Source organism: Cyanistes caeruleus, unplaced genomic scaffold (genome assembly GCF_971803275.1).
Source record: "Cyanistes caeruleus unplaced genomic scaffold, bCyaCae1.hap1.1 HAP1_SUPER_30, whole genome shotgun sequence".
Taxonomy (NCBI): Eukaryota; Metazoa; Chordata; class Aves; order Passeriformes; family Paridae; genus Cyanistes; species Cyanistes caeruleus.
Window position 1 is genome coordinate 728,910 of NW_028256295.1, and position 20,918 is coordinate 749,827.

The 20,918-nt window shown below is 53.5% G+C and overlaps 1 protein-coding gene across 1 annotated transcript; it reads left to right on the forward strand.

Annotated features, from left to right (window-relative positions):
• Positions 1–15,438: 15,438 nt before the first annotated feature.
• On the forward strand, positions 15,439–19,534 carry LOC147645233 (olfactory receptor 14J1-like). Its single transcript, XM_086874846.1, has 3 exons — positions 15,439–16,406; positions 17,344–17,468; positions 18,531–19,534. The coding sequence occupies exons 2-3, from the start codon at positions 17,438–17,440 to the stop codon at positions 19,484–19,486; spliced, it is 987 nt and encodes a 328-aa protein (XP_086730972.1). The 5' UTR covers positions 15,439–16,406; positions 17,344–17,437; the 3' UTR covers positions 19,487–19,534.
• The last annotated feature ends 1,384 nt before the right edge of the window (positions 19,535–20,918 follow it).

Below are 20,918 nucleotides of genomic sequence, written 5' to 3' on the forward strand. Positions count from 1 at the left end.
GTTTCCAGCCAACAATCTCCTCCAGTCTCTCACAATAGGCAAAGCTGGAGGTGGAATTCCAATTTTGGTCATGGGCACCTGGCTGAGATGGACAATATTTTTCCATAGGAAGGAAAGCACAGAGCCCCAGGGTTTGGAAGGCAGGTGAGAGCTGGACATCAGGAGGCCAAGGCCAGCCAGACTTGTCAGTAATGGCAGACTTCATCTGGGAGCAGGCTTTGGATGTAGGGAATATTGGAGGTGGAATCCAAATTTTGGCCATGGATGCCTGGAGAAGCAGGACAGTTCTTTCCCATAGGAAGGAACTCACAGTGCCTTCCCCAGTGTTTCAGTAGCAGATGAGAAGAGACCCTCAACATGTCAAGGTCAGTTGGACCAGTCAGGAGGCCCCTGGGAGGCCAAACCAGCCAGACCTGTTCTGTGTTCCCTTGATTTTATGAAGCCCCATAGAGTCACAATGGACCCTTAGTACCATGGGGCCCTGGAGTGTCACAATGGTGCTGTGATTCCATGGGATCCAGCAGTGTCATAGTGGAGCGCTGATTATAAGAAGACCTGCAGTGTCACAGTGGACCCTTGATTCCATTGAGTTCTACAGTGTCACAATGGCCTCAGGATCCATCAGACCCTGCAGTGTCACAATGGTCCCAGCGATTCCATGAGGCCTTGCAGTGTCACAATGGTCTCTGTGGTCCCACAGGCCCCTCAAGGTCACGTGACTCCTCTGTTCCATGAGGCCTGAAATGTCACAATGGACCTTGGCGGTTTGCAGTGTCACAAAGGTCTCCTGTGGTTCCACAGTGTCATCCTGGACCTTTGGTTCAATGCAGCCCTGCAGTGTCACAAAGGCCTCTTGGTTTCACGAGGCCCCACAGTATCCCAATGGTCCTCTTGGTTCTGTGGGGACCACAATGGTCTCACTGCTTCAATGAGGCCTCACAGTGTCACAATGCTTTGTTTATTTCATGGTGCCCCACAGTGTCACAGATGTCCCTTGGTTCCATGGGCTCTGTGTTGGTGCATTCCCCTCTCCCCTTCTCAGGCCGCCCTGCCAGCTGAGAAATGCTCCTTGGGCCTGGGCCTTGGCCAACAGCCCCTGGGCTCAGCTCCTCTGCAGCTCATCAGAAACACTGTCTGCTCCCAGGCACTGCTGCTGCCCAAGCAGCTCCTGCTTGCTTCAGGAGCAGCCCTGGGAACTGTTCCTGTTCCCTCCGTGGCACAACATCCCTGTTCTCAGCCTTGCAAAGAAAGCTGTTGATGCCAAGTGTGGCCAGGATGAAACATTGCTGTGCCTGAAGCCCCTCTCTTGGGGCCCTACAAACAGCGCTCCAAAAGGAGCCCCTTGCAGCTCTCCTGGGCCAGCCACCTCCCTCGGAGTGGGGCCTCTGTGAGCCGGGAACTCTCCCGTTTGCTGCACTCGGGGCATCCCCGAACAAGGACGGAGCCTGGGCCGATCCCCCCACTCCTCCAGGCTCAGCCCTTGGCCCGCTGGGGAGATGCCAAAGCATCGGCAGGGAGCATTTCCCTGCCCTGCAGGGGAATTTCTCACAGCTGCCTTGCACTGCCTCTTTGTGTCTGTGTGCACACACCAGCGCTGTGCCCTGGCAAATGGGGCAGAAATGCTGCTCTGGGAGGGGCTGGAGTGCCTTGGAGATCTGAGTCAGTCAGGCCTGTGAGTGAGGGTAAGTCACGAGGCATAAGCTAAGTTAAATAATGCCTAGTGTTCTTCTTTTGCTCCATTGTTGGGATTAATATAAATTATGAGCTAATTTAAATACTGTTTAGTATTATTCCTCTGCTAATTTGGTAAGTCATAGGTTGTGAGTTAGGTTAAACACAGTAAATGCTGTATTTTAATTAGCAAAATGTTTTGCTAAATTGTGACATTTGAGGTTTCATTTAAGTTTAAGGTATAACTGAAGTCCTGTTAGGTTTGAGCTCTGTTAAGTGAGCCAACTCTGGGATGTTATCATGTGTTGTCACACAACTGTACTGTGATGTCACAGAAGACTGTGATGTCAAAAATTCAACCTGTGATGTCACAGTCTTTTCTGTGATGTCACATACTGGTCTGTGATGTCACAGAGCCACCCTCTATGATGGCAGTGTCTGCTCAATGGCCTCACACAATCCTTTATGATGTCACAGCCAGCTCTGTGATGTCATAACCCATCAGTGATGTCACACAACCATCTCTGTGACGTCATACAGATACCCTGTAATGTCACAGCACATACTTTGACCTCACAACCAGGTCTATGATGTCATAAAGCCATGTCATGATGTCACAGCCATCTATGTGATGTCACACAGTCCCCTCTATGATGCCATAGCTGCTCAGTGACCTCACACAACAAACTCTGTGATGTCACAGCCCCATCTGTGACCACACACAGCCCACTCGGAGCTGTCACACAGCCCCTTTCTGACATCACAGCTGCTCTGGGGCTCCAGAACACAGCCACAGAGGTGATGCTGGGACACAGCCCCCTCTGGCACATCCCACAGCCCCTACCAGTGCTGAGCCCCTGGCAGCTCTGTCTGGGCCTGCTCTCTGTGTCCCTGAGCTGCCCTGGCAGGGCCCCAGCCCTGCTGGGCTGTGCTCAGGAGCTGCTCCTGGCCAGAGCTGTCTCCCTGCTGTGGTCTGTTCCCATGGCAACATCTGCCCCATTGTTATGGTCTGTTTCCATGGTAACCATAACCAGTCCCCTGTTGCTATGCTATTTACATGACAACCATCACAGCCCCTGTTGCTATGGTCAGTCCCTTGGCAGCTCCATGGAGACCCCATGCCAGGGGTGGTTGCCATGGGCACCAGCTCAGGCCTGGAGCCAGAGACTGTTGCCATGGCAACCATTTCCAGTCCCATCCCCACGCTCATGGGATCCCAGAGCCACAGAATTGGCTGAGTTGGGAGGGAGCCATGGGGATCCTCCAGTCCAACTGCTGGCCCTGCACAGGACACCCCAACAATCCCAGCCTGGGCCTGGCAGCGCTGGCCAAACGCTGCTGGAGCTCAGCCAGCCCTGGAGCTGGGAGCCTTCCCTGGGGAGCCTGTTCAGTGCCCCAGCAGCCTCGCAGGAAAAACCTTTTCCTCACATCCAGCCTAAACCTGCCCGCCTCAGCTCCAGCCGCTCCCTCCACTCCTGGCCCTGGGCACCAGAGGGAAGAGGTTCCCGCAGCCCCCAGCCAGGGACCCGCTCCCAAGGCTGCTGCCATGGCAACCAGGCCTGGCACCAGCTGGGATGCTCGGTTTCCACAGGCTGGGCTTCAGGAATGGCATTCCCCAATTTCCTGCTTCAGCTAAAATTGTGCTGCCGCTCGCTTCCCTCCCACCTCCCATGGAAAGCACAAAAGACAAAGATCCCAGGCAGGGATAAGAACAATTTATTTGGAACAGCAACAAGATAAGGAACAAACGGGAACAGAAACAATGTGGAAAACAGAAGGGATAAGACAAACTATTCATAGGGAAAACTAAAATGCGACTGACTGGCTCTTCCTGGCCACATATTTCCTCCTGCCAAGAAAGGACACTCTTCTCCTCTGGTGAGGGAGAGGGAGTCCTTTTCCCGCCCCTGGCAATGACCTGAGATGGGATTGAATATAATGACAGGGCCATAGCCAGACTCTCATGTTCTTTGATCTCTCATCATGTCATTGCCATGGGCAGGAAGAGGGACAGGTGTGTTCCCAGCATGGATCCCAGGGAACACGGATCACCAGGTCTATTCCCAATGTGGATTCTCCAAGGGGGGATGAAGCTGGAGCTGTGGAGAAAGCTCTTCCTGCACTTGGGGTACTGGCAGGGCTTCCCTTACTGATGCCTCCGTTGGTGTCTGGTCAAGTGAGAGCTCTGGCTGAAGCTCTTCCCACACTGGGGACACTCGTAGGGCCTCTCCCCAGTGTGGATGCGCCGGTGCCTGATGAGGTTGGAGTTTCGGTTGAAGCCCTCCCCACAGTCAGGGCAGCGGAAGGGCCTCTCATCCGTGTGAATCCGCTGGTGCCTCAGGAGAGTGGAGCTGCTCTGAAACCTCTTCCCACACTCGGGACACTCATAGGGCCTCTCCCCAGTGTGGATGCGCTGGTGGATGATGAGTTGGGAGCTGCAGCTGAAGCCCTTCCCACATTCCCCACACTCGTAGGCCCATTCCCCAGTGTGGATCATCTGGTGGCGGATCAGGCTGTTGCTCTGGCTGAAGCTCTTCCCACACTCCAAGCACTTGTAGCGCTTCTCCCCATCCTGAAGCTGCTCATGGACCACCAGCTCAGAGCCCTGGCTGGATCTCCGGCCACCTTCCCGGCACAGGGTGGGTCTTTCCTCCTCAGAGCACCCTGGGATGGGTTTGGAGCCCCTCCTCCTGCGGGATCTCTGGGGATTTTCCTCCCCATTGGATTCCTGCACTGTGGAGCTGCTCAAAATGGCCTCTTCCATGAGGTTCTGCCGTGGGTATTTGTCCTCCCTGGTCTCCATTCTTAGCTTCTTGTCTGGGGGAGGAAGGACAAGGAGAGGATGGGATTTGCCTCCATGCCAGAGGGAAGGGGAAGGAGTTCCCTCCAATGCGTCCCCAGCAGACGCAGGAGAGAGGGGTAAAAGGGGCACTGACTTCCTCCTCACCTGCCTGGGATTCCTGGGGCAACTTCCTCTTCCTTGCAGCCTTCTCATCCATCCAGCCAAAGTTTGGGATGGGGAAATCCTGGTTCGGGAGAGAACAAGGAATGAGCATCCTGAGTTTGAAGGTCCCTCTGTCCCAAGTCCCTCTCTAGAAGTCACCAGGTCATCTGGGGGGTCTTGGTTTGAAAGGAAAGGTGTTTGCTAAGGAAAGCAGAAACCCCCATTGAAATTGATAAAAATGTAAGCAACAGCCCTCTCCAAATTATTATAATCTTGATATCAAAATGGTCTCAGATAAGCAATGAAGCAATGATCCCATAGAATTGTGTACATTACCTCTGAAGTTCCCGTGCTGTAGATGGGTCTGGTCTCTCCTCTGGGAATCCAGTGGACAAAGACTACCTGTGGTGTTCTGATTCCCAGATTATATCCAGTCAGGAATGCTTGGCTCCTCCTCCTGGCTGGAGCATCTCACAATGGGATGATGTCATTTTATCATTCCGGCACTGAGACTCAATGGCCCATTAACAGAAGATATCCCCCTGGAGGAAGGATGGGTGGTGGAAGAGATAAAGAACACTGCCCCACCTGGTTTTAACAGCTGGCCCATTAACAGAAGACATCCCCCAGTTATGAGGGATGGGTCATGTAGGAGATCATGAAAACTGCTCCACTAGTTTTTAACAGATGGTGATAGAATACATACTTTTGGTTACATCTTGCATTGCAACCCAGGACATGGGGTCCATAAAAATTGTACACCACTAAAATTTGGCCCTGAAAATGCTTTCCAGAAGTTCCCCATTTCTGTTCTCTCCCTTTTGGTGTTCAGGCTTTCACCCCTGTCCCAGCTTCTGGGGGTCACGCTTGTACTGGCGGTCCCCCATCTACTCAGTCCCTGACCTCTTCTGGCTGCTGTGAGTGCCAGGAATTTGAAAAGTTCCCCCCATTTCCATCTCCCCACTTACAGATGCTTGGGGTTTTTTGGGTCCCATGGTCCCTGCTCTCCTTATTTCCTGCTTGGGGATGCATGGGGTCCAAGGAGACCCCCCTGCCCCTCTCTATTTAATTGAGGGTCCCACAAATCATGGCGCTCCCCCTCTCTGGGATCCCCACTTTGGGGTCCTCGGGGACACAGGGCTCTGCTCCTCCAGGCTGCCTCTGCCAGCAGCTGCCACTGGGAACCCTAAATTTCCCCCCAAAGGGCATTTTTTTCTCAGCTTTGGAATTCTTCATTCTCCAATAATCACCCCCAAAAAACCCAACCCAGGAACCACCCAGGATACCTGGGCCGAGCTCCCCCTCCCTGGTCACCTGTGGGATAGAGGGGTGTTGATCCCATGGATGGGGGGGCTGTGAATTCAGGGAGTGGATCCCAGTTCGACTGGGATATTCTGGACCTGAGATCATACTGGGATAACAAGCACCTAACTGGGATTACTAGGAGTGTCTGGGACTGGCTATGGACATGCTGAGGGCAGCTGGGATATACTGGGAGTTTCTGTGATCATACTGGGGATGACTGGGAACACACTGGGAACAATGGGAACCATGCTGGGGACAACTGGGAACAACTGGGAGTGACAGGGTCTACACTGGGTGCAACTCCAGCTGGGCATGACTGGGACCATGCAGGGAGCAGCTGGGATCATCTGGGGAGAAACTGGGACTGTACTGGGGCCAACTGGGTGCAACTGGAATCACACTGGGAGGAACAGGAAGCAACTGGAACCGAACCATCCTGAGGGTAACTGGCATCCTACTGGGATCACAGTGGGAGCAGTTGGGCCATGCTGGGCAAGACTGGGACCATACTGGCAGCAACTGGGACTGCACTCAGCGTGACTGGGAGTGGCTGGGAGCAACTGGGATCAGGCTGGAAACACCTGAGGAGTGATTGAGAGCAACTGGGATATACTGGGAGAGACTGAAACCACAGTGCAGGTAAATGGGAACAACTGGAACCACACTGGATAATCCTGGGAGCAGCTGTGCCCATGCTGGGGTCATACTGGGATCCTACTGGAACTAGCTGGGATCATACTGGGGGTGACTGAAAAGGTGCTGGCTGGGACTGGAACCATGCTGGAGGTGACTGGGAACAACTGGGCCCATCCTGGGAGTGACAGGGAGTCACTCTGGCCATGACTGGAATCATACTGGGAGGGCCTGGGTGTGACTGGAACCATACTAGAGGTGGCTGGGTGCAACAGCTCATACAGGGGGTGACTGAGATTGTAGTGGGAGTGACTGGGATCATCCTGGAAGTGTTTTTCTGTAGATCTTCTGTCCTTCTGTTTTCTATTTCTTCTCCTTCTAATCCTATGTATCTGGAACATTTTTGGATAGATAACATCTTAAGGGTTAACACTTTTTAGGTTAAATGAGCTAAGTTTGCAAAGTTAATGCTATGGTAAGAGTTTTATGTTCACTTGGATGTTGTATTAAACCCTTTGCCAAAATTTCTTGACTGTCTGTATTTTGCCAGTAGAATTTTGTGTCATTTTGACTTCTTAGCTCAGTTGGTCAGAGCATGGTGCCAGCATCACCGAGTTTGTGGGTTCAATCCTTGTGTGGGCCATTATCTTAAGAGCTGGACTTGATGGTCCTTGTGAGTCCCTTCCTACCAAGAATATTCTTTACATCTGTCCATGTTGAGAAGATCTGGTTGGTGTTTCTCTTGTGCACCAAACTCAAGCACAGGAACCTTTGGTTACCACCAGCATTGAAGTGTTCTGGGGTGTTAAAGCCCTGCAGGCTCACAGTGACCTCTTGTTTCCATAAGGTCCCAGAGTGTCCCACTGGTCCCTTGGTTCCATGGGCCCAAGAGTGCCACAATGATCCCCTTGGTTTCACAACTTCCCACGGTGTCACACTGGCCCCTTGGTTCCATAAGGATCTGGAGTGTCACACAGGTTTATGGCATTTGTCCTTGCTGCCCCTCACATCCCACTGCCCCACAAAGAGCCCCGAGCCACCCGTGAGGGACAGGCCCTGCTGGGCCAGGCCTGGGCTCAGGGCTTGGCCTTTCTGCTTCCTCCAACCCAGCCAGGGCTGGCTCATCATTGCAGTTCCCTGCTCAGAGCCTTTGGCTCCCGGCAATCCTGGCCTCCAGGATCTGCTCTCACCAGTCCCTGGGGAGCCTTTGGCAGTCCCAGCCCTCAGCTGGGCTGATTGAAGCTCCAAGGGACTTGGAGTTTTGCTTCTGACTCCTTGAGCAGCTTCTTCAGCCTGAAGGAGGGACATAGGAGGATCAGGGAAAAGGAGAAAGAACCACAAGGTCAAGCACTCCCTGAATTCACAGGCCCCCACCTGTGGGATCATCACCCCCCATCCCAGAAGTGCCCGGGGAGGGGGAGCTCAGCCCAGATACTCTGGGGTGTCCCTGGATTGGGTTTTTTGGGGGGGATGTTTGAAGAATGAAGAACTCCAAAGCTGAGTGAAAATGGGGGAACTTTTTGGATTCCTGGCACTCCCAGGAGCCTGAAGAGGTCAGGGACCGAGTAGACAGGGGATCCCCAGTACAAGCATGAACCCCAGCAGCTGGAACAGGGAGGAACCCCTGAACACCAAAGGAGGGAGACCAGAGATGGGGAAATCCTGGGAGGCATTTTCAGGGCTAAGTCCTGGTGTTTGGGAGGTTTATATGGACCCCATGTCTTGGGTTGCAATGCAAGTTGTAACCAAAAGTATGTATTCTATCACCATCTGTTAAAACCAGGTAGAGCAGTTTTCTTTATCTCTTTCATCACCCATTCCCTCATAACTGGGGGATATCTTCTGTTAATGGGCCAGCTGTTAAAACCAGGTGGGGCAGTGTTCTTTATCTGTTCCACCACCCAGCCTTCCTCCAGGGGGATATCTTCTGTTAATGGGCCATTGAGTCTCACTGCAGGACTGATGAAATGACATCATCCCATTGTGAGATGCTCCAGCCAGGGGGAGGAGCCAAGCATTCCTGACTGGATATAATCATGGAATAAGAACACCAGAGGCAGTCTTTCTCCACTGGATTCCCAGAGGAGAGACCAGACCCATCTACAGCACCAGAACTTCTGAGGTAAGCTACAATCTTCTATGGGATCATTGCTTCAACAGAACCACATCTGTTTCTCCAGGAGGACTGCAGCCACCATTTAATCAGACTGCTACCAGCACCCTGACCAACGGGGTGTAAGGTTGTATCCTGACTCTGTTAGTGCGTTGCTTTTTTTTCGTTTTGTTGGGGTTTTTTTGTACTGCTGCATTTTCATTTTCCTTTCTTTAGTAAAGAATTTATATTCCTTTTCCCATATTGTTACCTGAGAGCACTTTGGTTTCAAGATTATAATAATTCGGAGGGGATGGGATACTTATATTTTTTATCTATTTCAGTGGTGATTTCTGCCTTCCTTAGCAAACTCTTTTCAAACTAAGTCACGTCCGAGGCCCAGGTGACTTCTAGAGATGGGCTTGGTAAGAGGGACCATCAAACTCAATGTGCTCATTCCTTGTTTTCTCTCAAACCAGGAGTTTCCAATCCCAAACCTTGGCTGGATGGAGAAGCAGGCTGTGAGGAAGAGGAAGATGCCCCAGGACACCCAGGCAGGTGAGGAGGAAGTCAGTGCCCCTTTCCCCCTCTCTCCTGCTCCATCTCCCAGCCCAGCCTGGCCCCCGGCTGCAGGACAACCCCGCTGCCGACGCCGTCCTGCCGGGGATGCACTGGGGGGATCTCCTTCCCCTTCCCTCTGGCACGGAGGCAAATCCCATCCTCTCCTTGTCCTTCCTCCCCCAGACAAGGAGCTGAGGATGGAGACCAGGGAGGACAAATCCCCACAGCAGAACCTCGTGAAAGAAGTTGTTCTGAGCGGCTCCACAGTGGAGGAATCCAACAGGGAGGAAAATCCCAGGAGATCCCACAGGAGGAGGAGCTCCAAACCCATCCCAGGGTGCTCTGAGGAGGAAAGACCCACCCTGTGCTGGGAAGTCGGTCGGAGATCCAGCCAGGGCTCTGAGCTGGTGGTCCATGAGCAGCTTCAGGATGGGAAGAAGCGCTACAAGTGCTTGGAGTGTGGGAAGAGCTTCAGACAGAGCAACAGCCTGATCTGCCACCAGATGATCCACACTGGGGAATGGCCCTCCAAGTGTGGGGAATGTGGGAAGGGCTTCAGCTGGAGGTCCCAACTCATCATCCACCAGCGCATCCACACTGGGGAGAGGCCCTATGAGTGTCTCGAGTGTGGGAAGAGGTTTCACAGCAGCTCCAATCTCCTCCAGCACCAGCGGATTCACACGGATGAGAGGCCCTTCCGCTGCCCTGACTGTAGGGAGGGCTTCAAGTGAAACTGCGACCTCATCACCCACCGGCGCATCCACACTGGGGAGAGGCCCTACGAGTGTCCCCAGTGTGGGAAGAGCTTCTCAGTCAGCTCTAACTTGACCAGACACCAACGGCAGCACCAGTAAGTGAAGCCCTGCCAGTGCCCCAAGTGCAGGAAGAGCTTTGTGCACTGCTCCAGCTTCATCCGCCCATGGAGAATCCACACTGGGAAGAGACCTGGTGATCCATGTTCCCTGTGATCCATGCTGGGAAGACACCTGTACCTTTTCCTGCCCATGGCAATGTCATGATGTGGGATCAAAGAATGTGAGACTGTGATCATGGTCCATTATATTCAATCCCATCTCAGGTCATTGCCAGGGGCAGGAAAAGGACTCCCTCTCTCTCACCAGAGAGGGGTGTCCTTTCTTGGCAGGAGGAAATACGTGGGCAGGAAGAGTCAGTTGGTGGCATTTTAGTTTTCCAGGTGAATGGTTTGTCTTATCCTTTCTGTTACCAAAATTGTTTCTGTGTCTGTTTGTTCCTTATCCCGTTGCTGTTTTTCATAAATTGTTCTTATCCCAGCCTGGGATCTTTGCCTTTTGTGCTTTCCATGGGAGGTGGGAGGGAAGCGAGCAGCAGCAGGGTTTCAGCAGGAGCAGGAAATTGGGGAATGCCATTCCTGAAGCCCAGCCCGGGGAAACCGAGCATCCCAGCTGGTGCCAGGCCTGATTGCCATGGCAGCAGCCTTGGGAGCGGGTCCCTGGCTGGGGGCTGCAGGAACCTCTTCCCTCTGGTGCCCAGGGACAGGAGTGGAGGGAGCGGCTGGAGCTGAGGCGGGCAGGTTTAGGCTGGATGTGAGGAAAAGGTTTTTCCTGCGAGGCTGCTGGGGCACTGAACAGGCTCCCCAGGGAAGGCTCCCAGCTCCAGGGCTGGCTGAGCTCCAGCAGCGTTTGGCCAGCGCTGCCAGGCCCAGGCTGGGATTGTTGGGGTGTCCTGTGCAGGGCCAGCAGTTGGACTGGGGGATCCCCATGGCTCCCTCCCAACTCAGCCAATTCTGTGGCTCTGGGATCCCATGAGCGTGGGGATGGGACTGGAAATGGTTGCCATGGCAACGGGCTCTGGCTCCAGGCCTGAGCTGGTGTCCATGGCAACCACCCCTGGCATGGGGTCTCCATGGAGCTGCCAAGGGACTGACCATAGCAACAGGGGCTGTGATGGTTGCCATGGAATCAGAACATAACAACAAGGGGCTGGTGATGGTACCTACCAAGGATCACATTTGTTACAGGCCCTCAGAAGGGCTCCATGGGGACATTCCAAGAGTCTCCAGGGTGTTCAGGAGCCAGAATGTCACAGGCAGAGACAGGGGCTCCACAGAGACCTCCCAGGGGTTTCTGGGGATGCTGGAGAGCCGTGTGGTCAGACACAGTCCCAGCAATTCCATGGTGACATCCCAGGGTTCCTTGGGCTGCAGAGGCATCGCTCTGTCACAGGCACTCCCAGGGGCTCCACAGTGACATCCCAGGAGTCCCCAGGCTGCCAAAGAGCCGGGATGTCACAGACATTCCCAGGGCTTCCTGTCATGGGCAGAGTGGGAGCTTCTGGCAAAAGGTTTATTTCTTCTTTGGAGAAGCTCCAGCTGAGTCATGAGGTGGAGAAATGACACTCAGCAGCCACCAGATATGATCAAACCCCTCCAGGTCACCTACACTTTTAAATTCTTTCAAAGACAGGAGACTTGGAGTGGCAGGATCCAATCCCGGCCCCAGACTATGATAAAGGTTTATGTGTGAATATTAAACAGGTGGAAGTGAAACATAATGCAATTTGTCCCACACGATTAACAATGTTATACCAGGGATATTGATATAAATACAGCTACAATTGATTCTGATCATGATTAGAGAGAAGGATTTATTTCGATCACAGAGTAAATAAAAAAAAGAGTTATTTACTCCGGAGTAGAGGAGCTATAACAATTATTAGACTATAGTGCTCAAAGAAGCAATTTTGAAGTAAACAGGGCCTTGCTGGAGTTGTTTGAGCCCATTCCAGGCACAGCCTCCTGCTCCAGCAGGAACTGCCTTTCCTGTGCCATGCCCAGGGCAGATCCCACTGCAGGAAAAGCCCCAGGCCAGCCCCAAGCCAGGGAAGGGCTCGGGCACAAGTGCAGAGTGCCGTGCTGGGAGCTGTGCCAGGGACAGCCTGAGGCACCAAAGGCACCTTGGCAGCAGCAGCTGCTTCCAGGCCATGGCCAGAAGGCTCCCTTGGCACCCCGGCCTGGTGGCCAGCACTGCAGAGCTGCTGCTTCAGGGCTCATTTCTGGCTGGGCTCTGAAAAGCCACTGCTGCTCCAGAAGCCTGACTGGGAAGCAATTGGCCCCAGCACCTTGGGGACAAGATAATAATGAACAAACTCTTCATGGCAGCAGAGACAAGGCAGGGGAAGAGGAAAGGGGAGAGCCAGGCCCAGGGGACATGGCTGCAATGGTGATGGCCGTGAGGTCAGTGCCACTGCAGCAGCCTGGCTGGCCCTCAGCAGACATTCTGGCCAGGAGGGTTGTGAGGGCACCCAGCACATGAGAGAACCCACACAACAGCAATTCCATCCTTGGGGAGGGGAGAGGCTTTCACTGTGTCAGGTGACACAAAGCTGATGCTCTTGGAGCATTTCTGGGATGGGGCATCCATTTCTCTGGAAAAATAATTGCAGATGTGTGCCCCTCTGATTGTACAACATTTCCTCCTTCTAACAAATCCAAATCCACTCTTGTTCACTTTAAAGCTTTTTATGTTTGTTCTATCACTGCAAGATTTGGTAGAAAATAACTTTGACCAGTGTTTCCATTTTCACAGACCATGGAAAAGACTAAAAAATCTCCCAGGATGGGGGCTGGAGGCCTCATCACATAAGCAGCAGGTAGAGGCTGAGGGCCCTGGGCTGTGCACCTGCAAGGCCCTGCCTGAGGCAACTTGTGCAGCCCTTTGGCCATGGCTGCTGGCCCTGAGCCTGAGGCCAGCAGGGGACAAGTGACCCTGGCAGCCCTGGGGCCTCATTGCCTCCTTGTCCCTGCTCAGCAGCCTGGCAGGGGCCGCCCCATGGTGCTGCCCTTGGCATTGCACATCCCCACATGGCAGTGGCCCGGGAAGAGCCCTGAGCAATGAGGGAGGGACAGCATCTGCCTTGCCAGGGGCTGGGGCTCAGCCCTTGGCCCTTGCCATTCCTAAAACACATCCAGCTTTGCTCAGCACCACAGACACCTTTCCCTTGCTTGTCCCCAGCTGCCATCAGGGCCTCCAGTCTTCTGCTCTGCCTGGAACCTGGGGACGCTTTCTCACTCGTGTCTCTCATTTCAACTACAAGAAACTTCAGTGTTTCCATCTGACTTGGAGCTCTTGAGGAGTTTCTGGAGCACACTCCGAGGGACTGAGTGTGATGCCAAGAGCCCCAAAGGCCCGAGAGGGTGATGAAAGTGCTGGTGCTGTGTCTGTGCTGCTGAGCTGGGCCGGGCTCCTGGCCCAGAGGCAGCTCCTGGCAAGGGCAGCGCTGCAGAGAGACAGCTCTGGCCAGGAGCAGCTCCTGAGCACAGCCCAGCAGGGCTGGGGCCCTGCCAGGGCAGCTCAGGGACACAGAGAGCAGGCCCAGACAGAGCTGCCAGGGGCTCAGCACTGGCAGGGGCTGTGGGATGTGCCAGAGGGGGCTGTGTCCCAGCAGCACCTCTGTGGCTGTGTCCTGGAGCCCCAGAGCAGCTGGGATGTCAGAAAGGGGCTGTGTGACAGCTCTGAGTGGGTTGTGTGAGGTCACAGATGGGGCTGTGACATCCCAGAGTTTGTTGTGTGAGGTCACTGAGCAGCTATGGCATCATAGAGGGGATTCTGTGACATCAGAAAGCAGGGTGTGACACCGCAGTGTGGCTGCATGACATCACAGTGTGGGCTGGGTGATATCACTTAGTGGGTTGTGACGTCTCAGAGAGGACTGTGACACCAGAGGTTAGATAGAGAATATCACAGAGAGGGTTGTGACATCACTGAGCAGACTGTGACACCACATGGTGGTGATATGAAATCCTAGAGTGTGCAGTGACATCATAGAAGAGCCATGTGACATCTCAGGACAGGTTGTATGACATCACAGTGCTGACTGTGAGATCATCGAGTGAACTATGACATCATATGTTGCTGTGTGACATCACTGGAGAAAATGTGACATCACAAGGTGGTTTTGTGTCATCTGAGGGGGGCTGTGACATCAGAGAATGGTGGTGTGACATCCCAGAGCAGGTTGTGTGCCATCAGCAAGTGGGATGTGACATCACAGGTGGCTGTGTGACATCACAGGGTGTACTGTGAGATCACTGGGGAGGTCACACCACACCGAATACCCTTCACAGTTCCCCCCAGAGAAGTCCAGCGCTGCCCTTGCAGCAGCCTGTCTGCACAGAAACACTTCCAGGGCTCTCTGCATTTCCCTTCCCTCACTCTTGCCTCACTCACACACCTCCCAACAACCCACTTGGTGCTTTCAGCTGCAAGGAGTTCAAAGCTTGTCTGTCCTTCAGCAGCTGCTCTAATTCTGCCTTCAGCCAACTCTGGGGTTGTGTTTATTGTACAACTCCCTGTGTGTCTGAAACATTCCTTGTGTGGTTCTGCCTTGGGGAAGGGGAACCTCCTTGGTGGCACCTTGGGCTTGGCACACACTTGAGGAGGGTGTCTGTTTTCCATGGGGAAACTCAGCAGTTTTAGATTGCTAAAATCAAAGAAGGAAAACCCCTCCTTGCCTGAGTGCAGCCAGTTCTGTGAGCAAAGCAGGTCCCAGGGGAGTGAGGAGAGACAGGATGGGGCTGGGGAATGTGGAGCAAGGTTGTCCCCACTGGGTCAGACCTCAAGGCACAGCTTCTCTGACCTGGCCAGACCTCCTTAGGAGAGACCCTGGATCAATATCCATCACTGAGTGCTGCAATCACCTCTGCTCTAAAGAGAACAGGAATAAAAGACACCTTTAAAATAGGAATACATATTTCTTAGAAGCTGTTTGAACTATTTCTCCATAACTGTTGTAGGAAACTTTCCCAAGAACTGCACCAGACCAGAGGGAAATCAAGGCACAGCCATGGTTTGTTAGGATTTGCTTGATCCTAATGAGCCCCGTGGTGCATTTGGAGCTGAGCCCTTGAACCTCAGGGCCTGAGAGGAGATTGCACAAACCTTTCCAGGAGTCCAAGTCAGAGGAAACACCCAAAGTGTCTCCAAGCATTAATGGGTACCACTGAGGTCCATCCCCAACACAGGCTCCTCATGCACTCCTTGGAGAAGAGAACTGGAGGCCAGGATTGCACAAAAACCTCCCAGAGACTCAGTGAGGGGAGGAAAATCCAAAGTAGCTGGAAAAGCCCTGAGTATCTCAAAGTATTGATGAGCCCCACTGAGTGTCAATGCAAAGCTCCCAAGGGACTCGTTAAAGCAGATAACTGGGGCCTTGATTGCACAAACTTCTCAGAGACTCAGGGTGGGAAGGAAAAAGGAAAGTACCTTAAGAACCTGAAGTACCTTGAAGCATTAATGAGCCCCACTGAGTGTTGTTACTGACAAAGGCTCTCAAGGGACTAATTACAGCAGATAATTGGAGGCCAGGATTGCACAAAGCTCTCAGAGACTCCAAAGCAAAAGCCAAAGTCCTTTGAAAAAGCTGCAGTCCCTGGAGCATGAAGGAGCCCCCAGGGCCATTCCTGAGCAAGGCTCCCCAGGGACTCCTTCCAGCAGATCCCTGAGGCCACTGGCATGTGGGCTAGGGGGGATGCTGAGGGCAGGCCAAGGGGGTGACAGTGGCCAGCCTTGCTGGGGCTGTGCCAGGAGGCCCCAGGGCCTCAGGACAAGGTGTCTCCTCACAGCCCTTGCTGGCACAGCTTTGGCTGCTGTGGCCCAGGGCACCAAGCCTTGGCTTCTCTTTGTCCCCGGCTGTCATCAGTGCCTCCAGTTCTCTGCTCTGCCTGGGGCCTGGGGACACTTTCTCAGTCATGTCCCTCACTGGGACCCATTAAAAGTGAAAGAAACTTTGGAGTTGGATTCTGACTTGGAGTTCTTGAGAGCTTTCTTCCCCTCCCTGTCAGGGACTGATGTTCAGGGCCTCAGCACAAAGCCCCAAGAGGCTCATTAAAGTCCTGCTGCTGTGTCTGTGCTGCTGAGCTGGGCCGGGCTCCTGGCACAGAGGCAGCTGCTGGAAACCAAGAAGAGCTTCAAAAGCATATTTCTCTTGCTGAGCAGCTCTTCTGCCAGCCCAGCAGGGCTGGGGCACTGCCTGCAGCCACCCTGGGCACAGCCCAGAGGCACAGAGAGCTTCAATCAGTCAGGGCTGGGAAGGTGCTGAGAAGTGCCTGGGGCAGAATCCCTGCCAGCCCTTGGCACAGGAAGCCTCTGGCTGCAGGACAATGCAGCTGCAGCTCCTGGAGGCATCTCCTCAAGCTGGAACATGCCAGTGCCTACAGACTCTGTGAGTACATTCTCTGCCTGTCCCTTGTGCAGAGCAGCCAGGGGTGCCCAGGGCTGTCCTGCAGAGCAGGGTCCTGCAGCCCAGGGCGCTGTGCTGGGGCAGGGACTCTGCTGCCTGCCAGGGACAGCTCTCAGCCGGCCCGGGGAGCTGCTCCCAGCGCTGGGGAGAAGCTGTGGGGGGAAGGAGCCACCCTGAGCAGGGCAGGGGCTGCTGCTGAGAGGGGCTGTGTGGGGCAGGGCTGCTCCCAGCTCCAGTCCTGCCTGGGCACAGCTCCAGAGGACACTTCCCAAAAGAAGGTGAGACTGGAATTGATGTAAAGATCAGGAGCTTTCCTGAGACTGTTTTCAATGTCTTGCTTTAAGCAGGGTGGGAAAGTTGAGATGATGACAAAAAGATTTTTGCTTTTTATATATGTTTAATATATTTTTAGATCTGTAAACTATTATTATATAGTTATAAAATGATAATCCTTAATTAACTCTATTAAACTACTATTATATACTTATATAACTATTATCTTTAATTAATTCTGGTATGTTTCCTAACCTTTCTCTTAGATTTTAGAACTATAATCTCATCTTCTAAATAGATTTCTGAAGTACCATATTGTCTTATCATCAGAAAGAGGAGCTACAAGAAGAACATTTTGTTTTTTAACCAGAATATGAACAGTCATAACAGAAAGTGGGGCAAAGAAACCCTTGGACCTACTCCAATGGGTTGACCCTGGGGTGTGTAACTGGGGCAGCTGAATCTCCTATTGAATGTTTCTGTTAAATATCCTAATTAATCAATCTTAATAAATTGTTGAAATAAGGGGCTGGGTGTGCCTCAACCCCACTGGGACACCTGGAAGTTTCCAATAAAGGTCTGGTTTTTACTTTACTGTTCTAACACTGTTGCAAAGGTTTGCGGGTTTTTTCTCTTTTGATTATAGACAACAGCAGGATGAGAGAAGCAGAAGAGGAATTGTAATCCCAGAATCACAGAACATTCTGAGTTGAAGGGGACACACCAGGAACAGCAAAGTAATGTTGGAACATTTACAGAGATGCCAGAATTGTAAGTTTGGGTGCTCAGTCTCTCTGCTGGGAGGCTCCTAAACAGCCTAAATGCACTGCTCTGATATTGTCATTGGTATCTGGGGCTCTCAGGGAGGCTCTGGCATCTGCAGCAGCTGAGTCAGGCCCTGCCCTTGGGATTGCTGCCAGGCAGGTGTGTCCATGGGAATGGGGTGTCCCAGCTTCCCTGTGTCCTGTGGGGCTGTGGGCAAAGCAGTCCATGGGAAAGGGGAATGAGCTGAGCCCCCTCCCTGAGATCCCATCATGGGCACACCTGGGGATCTCCTTGCTGTGTCCTTCCAAGCTCTGAGCTGCCCTCCTGGCTGCAAATCTGTGCCAGAGCCTCTCAGAGTTCCCTGAATGTCCCACGGGGAAGGGCAGAGATGCCACAGCTGAGGAAATGCTGTTGGCTCTGCCAAGGGAGCCGTGAGTGTCCTTGGCAGAGGAGGTGCTGAGACCTTGCCCAGAGACCTTTAGAGAGGGTGAGACATTCAGGGATCCCTCTGCTCTGGGCAGGGCCTGGTTTATGCCAGGGTGACAGAGGAGTGTGATTGTGCTCTGATTCCAGCCAAAGGTGCAAACCCAGGGCAGTTGGGAACAAGCCCATCCAGCCCCTCACCTTCCCTAAGCCACAGGGAATCCTTTGCCTCTCACATCTCTCAGTGGGAAATTCTGAGTGCAGCAGAAATGCTGGGGATTTCTGACCTCAGAGAACCAGGAATGATTTGTGGGTAGGAAAATAATTCCTAAAACCAAATCCTGCCATACATTAGAAGTGTGTGTGCAGATGCTACCAAGCCCTTCTGCATTAGGAGTGATTCTCCTTTACAAATCCTGAATTTCCAGCCTTGTCCCTCTCCTGCATGGCCACAAACCCAGGGCAGCAGGGCAGGGATGGCTCCTGGAGAGTCCCCAGGCACAGGCCTGGCTGCTCCTGGCACACTCAGACAGCACAGCTGGAGCTCAGGCAGGGACCTGGGTGAAGGTTTTCCCAGAGCAGGAACAAGGGTGGGTGAGTCCCAGCCTCTCCTGATTTGTCACTGCTCTTTTTCTTCATGAACAGGTCTCCATGTGCAGCCACAGCAAATGTCCAACAGCAGCTCCATCAGCCACTTCCTCCTGCTGGCATTGGCAGACACGCGGCAGCTGCAGCTCCTGCACTTCTGCCTCTTCCTGGGCATCTCCCTGGCTGCCCTCCTGGGCAACGGCCTCATCATCAGCGCCGTAGCCTGCAGCCACCACCTGCACAGCCCCATGTTCTTCTTCCTGCTCAACCTGGCCCTCACTGACCTGGGCTCCATCTGCACCACTGTGCCCAAAGCCATGCACAATTCCCTCTGGGACACCAGACACATCTCCTACACAGGATGTGCTGCACAGGTTTTTCTGATTATCTTCTTCCTTGGATCAGAGCTTGCCCTGCTGACCATCATGTGCTACGACCGCTACGTGTCCATCTGCAAACCCCTGCACTACGGGACCCTCCTGGGCAGCAGAGCTTGTGCCCACATGGCAGCAGCTGCCTGGGCCAGTGGCTTTCTCAATGCTCTCATGCACACAGCCAATACATTTTCCCTACCCCTGTGCCATGGCAATGCCCTGGGCCAGTTCTTCTGTGAAATCCCTCAGATCCTCAAGCTCTCCTGCTCCAATTCCTACACTAGAGAACTTGGGCTCATTGCAGTCACTGCCTGTTTGGTATTTGGCTGTTTTGTGTTCATTGTTTTCTCCTATGTGCAGATCTTCAGGGCTGTGCTGAGGATCCCCTCTGAGCAGGGACGGCACAAAGCCTTTTCCACCTGCCTCCCTCACCTGGCTGTGGTCTCTCTGTTCATCAGCACTGGTACATTTGCTCATCTGAAGCCCCCCTCCATCTCCTCCCCATCCCTGGATCTGGCACTGTCAGTTCTGTACTCAGTGGTGCCTTCAGCCCTGAACCCCCTCATCTACAGCCTGAGGAACCAGGAGCTCAGGGCTGCAGTGTGGACACTGATGACTGGATGGTTTCAGAAACATTAAACTCCTGGAACATTTCTGCAAATCACTTATAATAAAAATCAACTTTGATACTTCCTGTTGGTTTAATTTTGGAGGTATTCTGTGTTTTCCTTTTTTAATCCTGTCCACAATGAAATGTCATTGTTTGTGCCATTTCTCATTTTGTTTCTCTCCACCATCCCTGTGGCCAAAGACTGTGTCTATGAGGGGCTGTGCTCTTGGTGGCTTTCAATGAACTAAAGGATCTCCCAGCAAAGTTTTCTCCAGAGATGCCCCTTTTGTTCCCTTCTCTGGAGCTGCAGCAGCAGTGTCTGTGTGCAGAGCTGGGGGCAGATCAGTGCTGGCACAGCAGCTGTGCCCAGGAGCAGCAGCACTTGGTGTTGCCAGTGCTGCTCCCGTGCCACTGCCCCGCTGCCCTCCTGGCCCTGGTGTTGCTGCAGGGCCTGAGTGCTCTCGGGGCCGGGCACAGCCCTGGGGGTGGCAGTGCCGGGGCTGCAGCAGGGACAGGCCATGGGCACTGCTGGGGCAGCGCTGACGCCTCAGGGCAGGGCCTGGGGGCTCCAGGCTCCTTGCCCAGGCTCTCTCAAGAACACGGCCAGGCCAAAGCTCAGCACAGAAAACCCCCGTGAGCAGCCCCAGGGTGGCCGTGGGCAGGCTGGGGGCAAACAGCATGGCTGGGGCTCTGCAAGGTCCCTGGGGGAGACGGGAAGGAGCAGCAGAGCAGGGGCTGATCCATCCCCACTGCGCTGGACACCCCAGGGCAGCGTCCCAGAGCGTCCTCATGGAGCTGCCAACAACATCCCCCCTGTGCAGCCCTGGCCTCTCCCCCAGCTCAGAGAGGTGCCGCATCCTTGCAGGCACAGACACGGCAGCACTGGCTCAGGAGCCCCTGTTTGCACTGCCCAGAGCAGGCGTCAGCACCCCCATGGTGCTGCTGTGGGGAGATGAACCTGAGGGAGCACAAATGCCATCAGCCCCTGGGGCCAGGAAGGGCTGGGGGACGGGAGGGAAACCACTCAGGTTTGTCGTGGCCTCTGGAGTCACACAGAAAGTTTGTTCCCATGAGCTGTGAGTTTCCTGTGCCACTGCAGACGTTGTTGCTCAGGACCAGGAAATCCCAACCCTCTGAATCACACCTGGGATCGAGATTAGTGGAACTGCTGGAATGACAAGGACTGGAATGCTGGTGGAAAAGCCTGCACTAATTTAATTAACCCAATTTCCTGATGGAAAATAATACAGGAATTTCCTTTCTGGAATTGGAAAAGCAAAGAAACGTTTTTTTAGGAGGTGTCATAGGCACTCCCAGACTGGGGGTCTCCCTAACCCATCCTTTCTGGATTGAGGAATGGAAGTTCCTGGGATGAGCCAGGATTAACAAACCTCTCCCTCAGGTGTGTGTTCCAGGATTTTCCCAGGTTTTCCCAGCTCAGGTGAGTCATGTGCAGCATTC

Coding starts and splice junctions, on each gene's coding strand:
- LOC147645233 (XM_086874846.1), top strand. CDS start 17,438: ATGTTGGAACATTTACAGAGATGCCAGAATT. Junction 17,469..18,530: donor TTTACAGAGATGCCAGAATT/GTAAGTTTGGGT, acceptor CTTCATGAACAG/GTCTCCATGTGCAGCCACAG.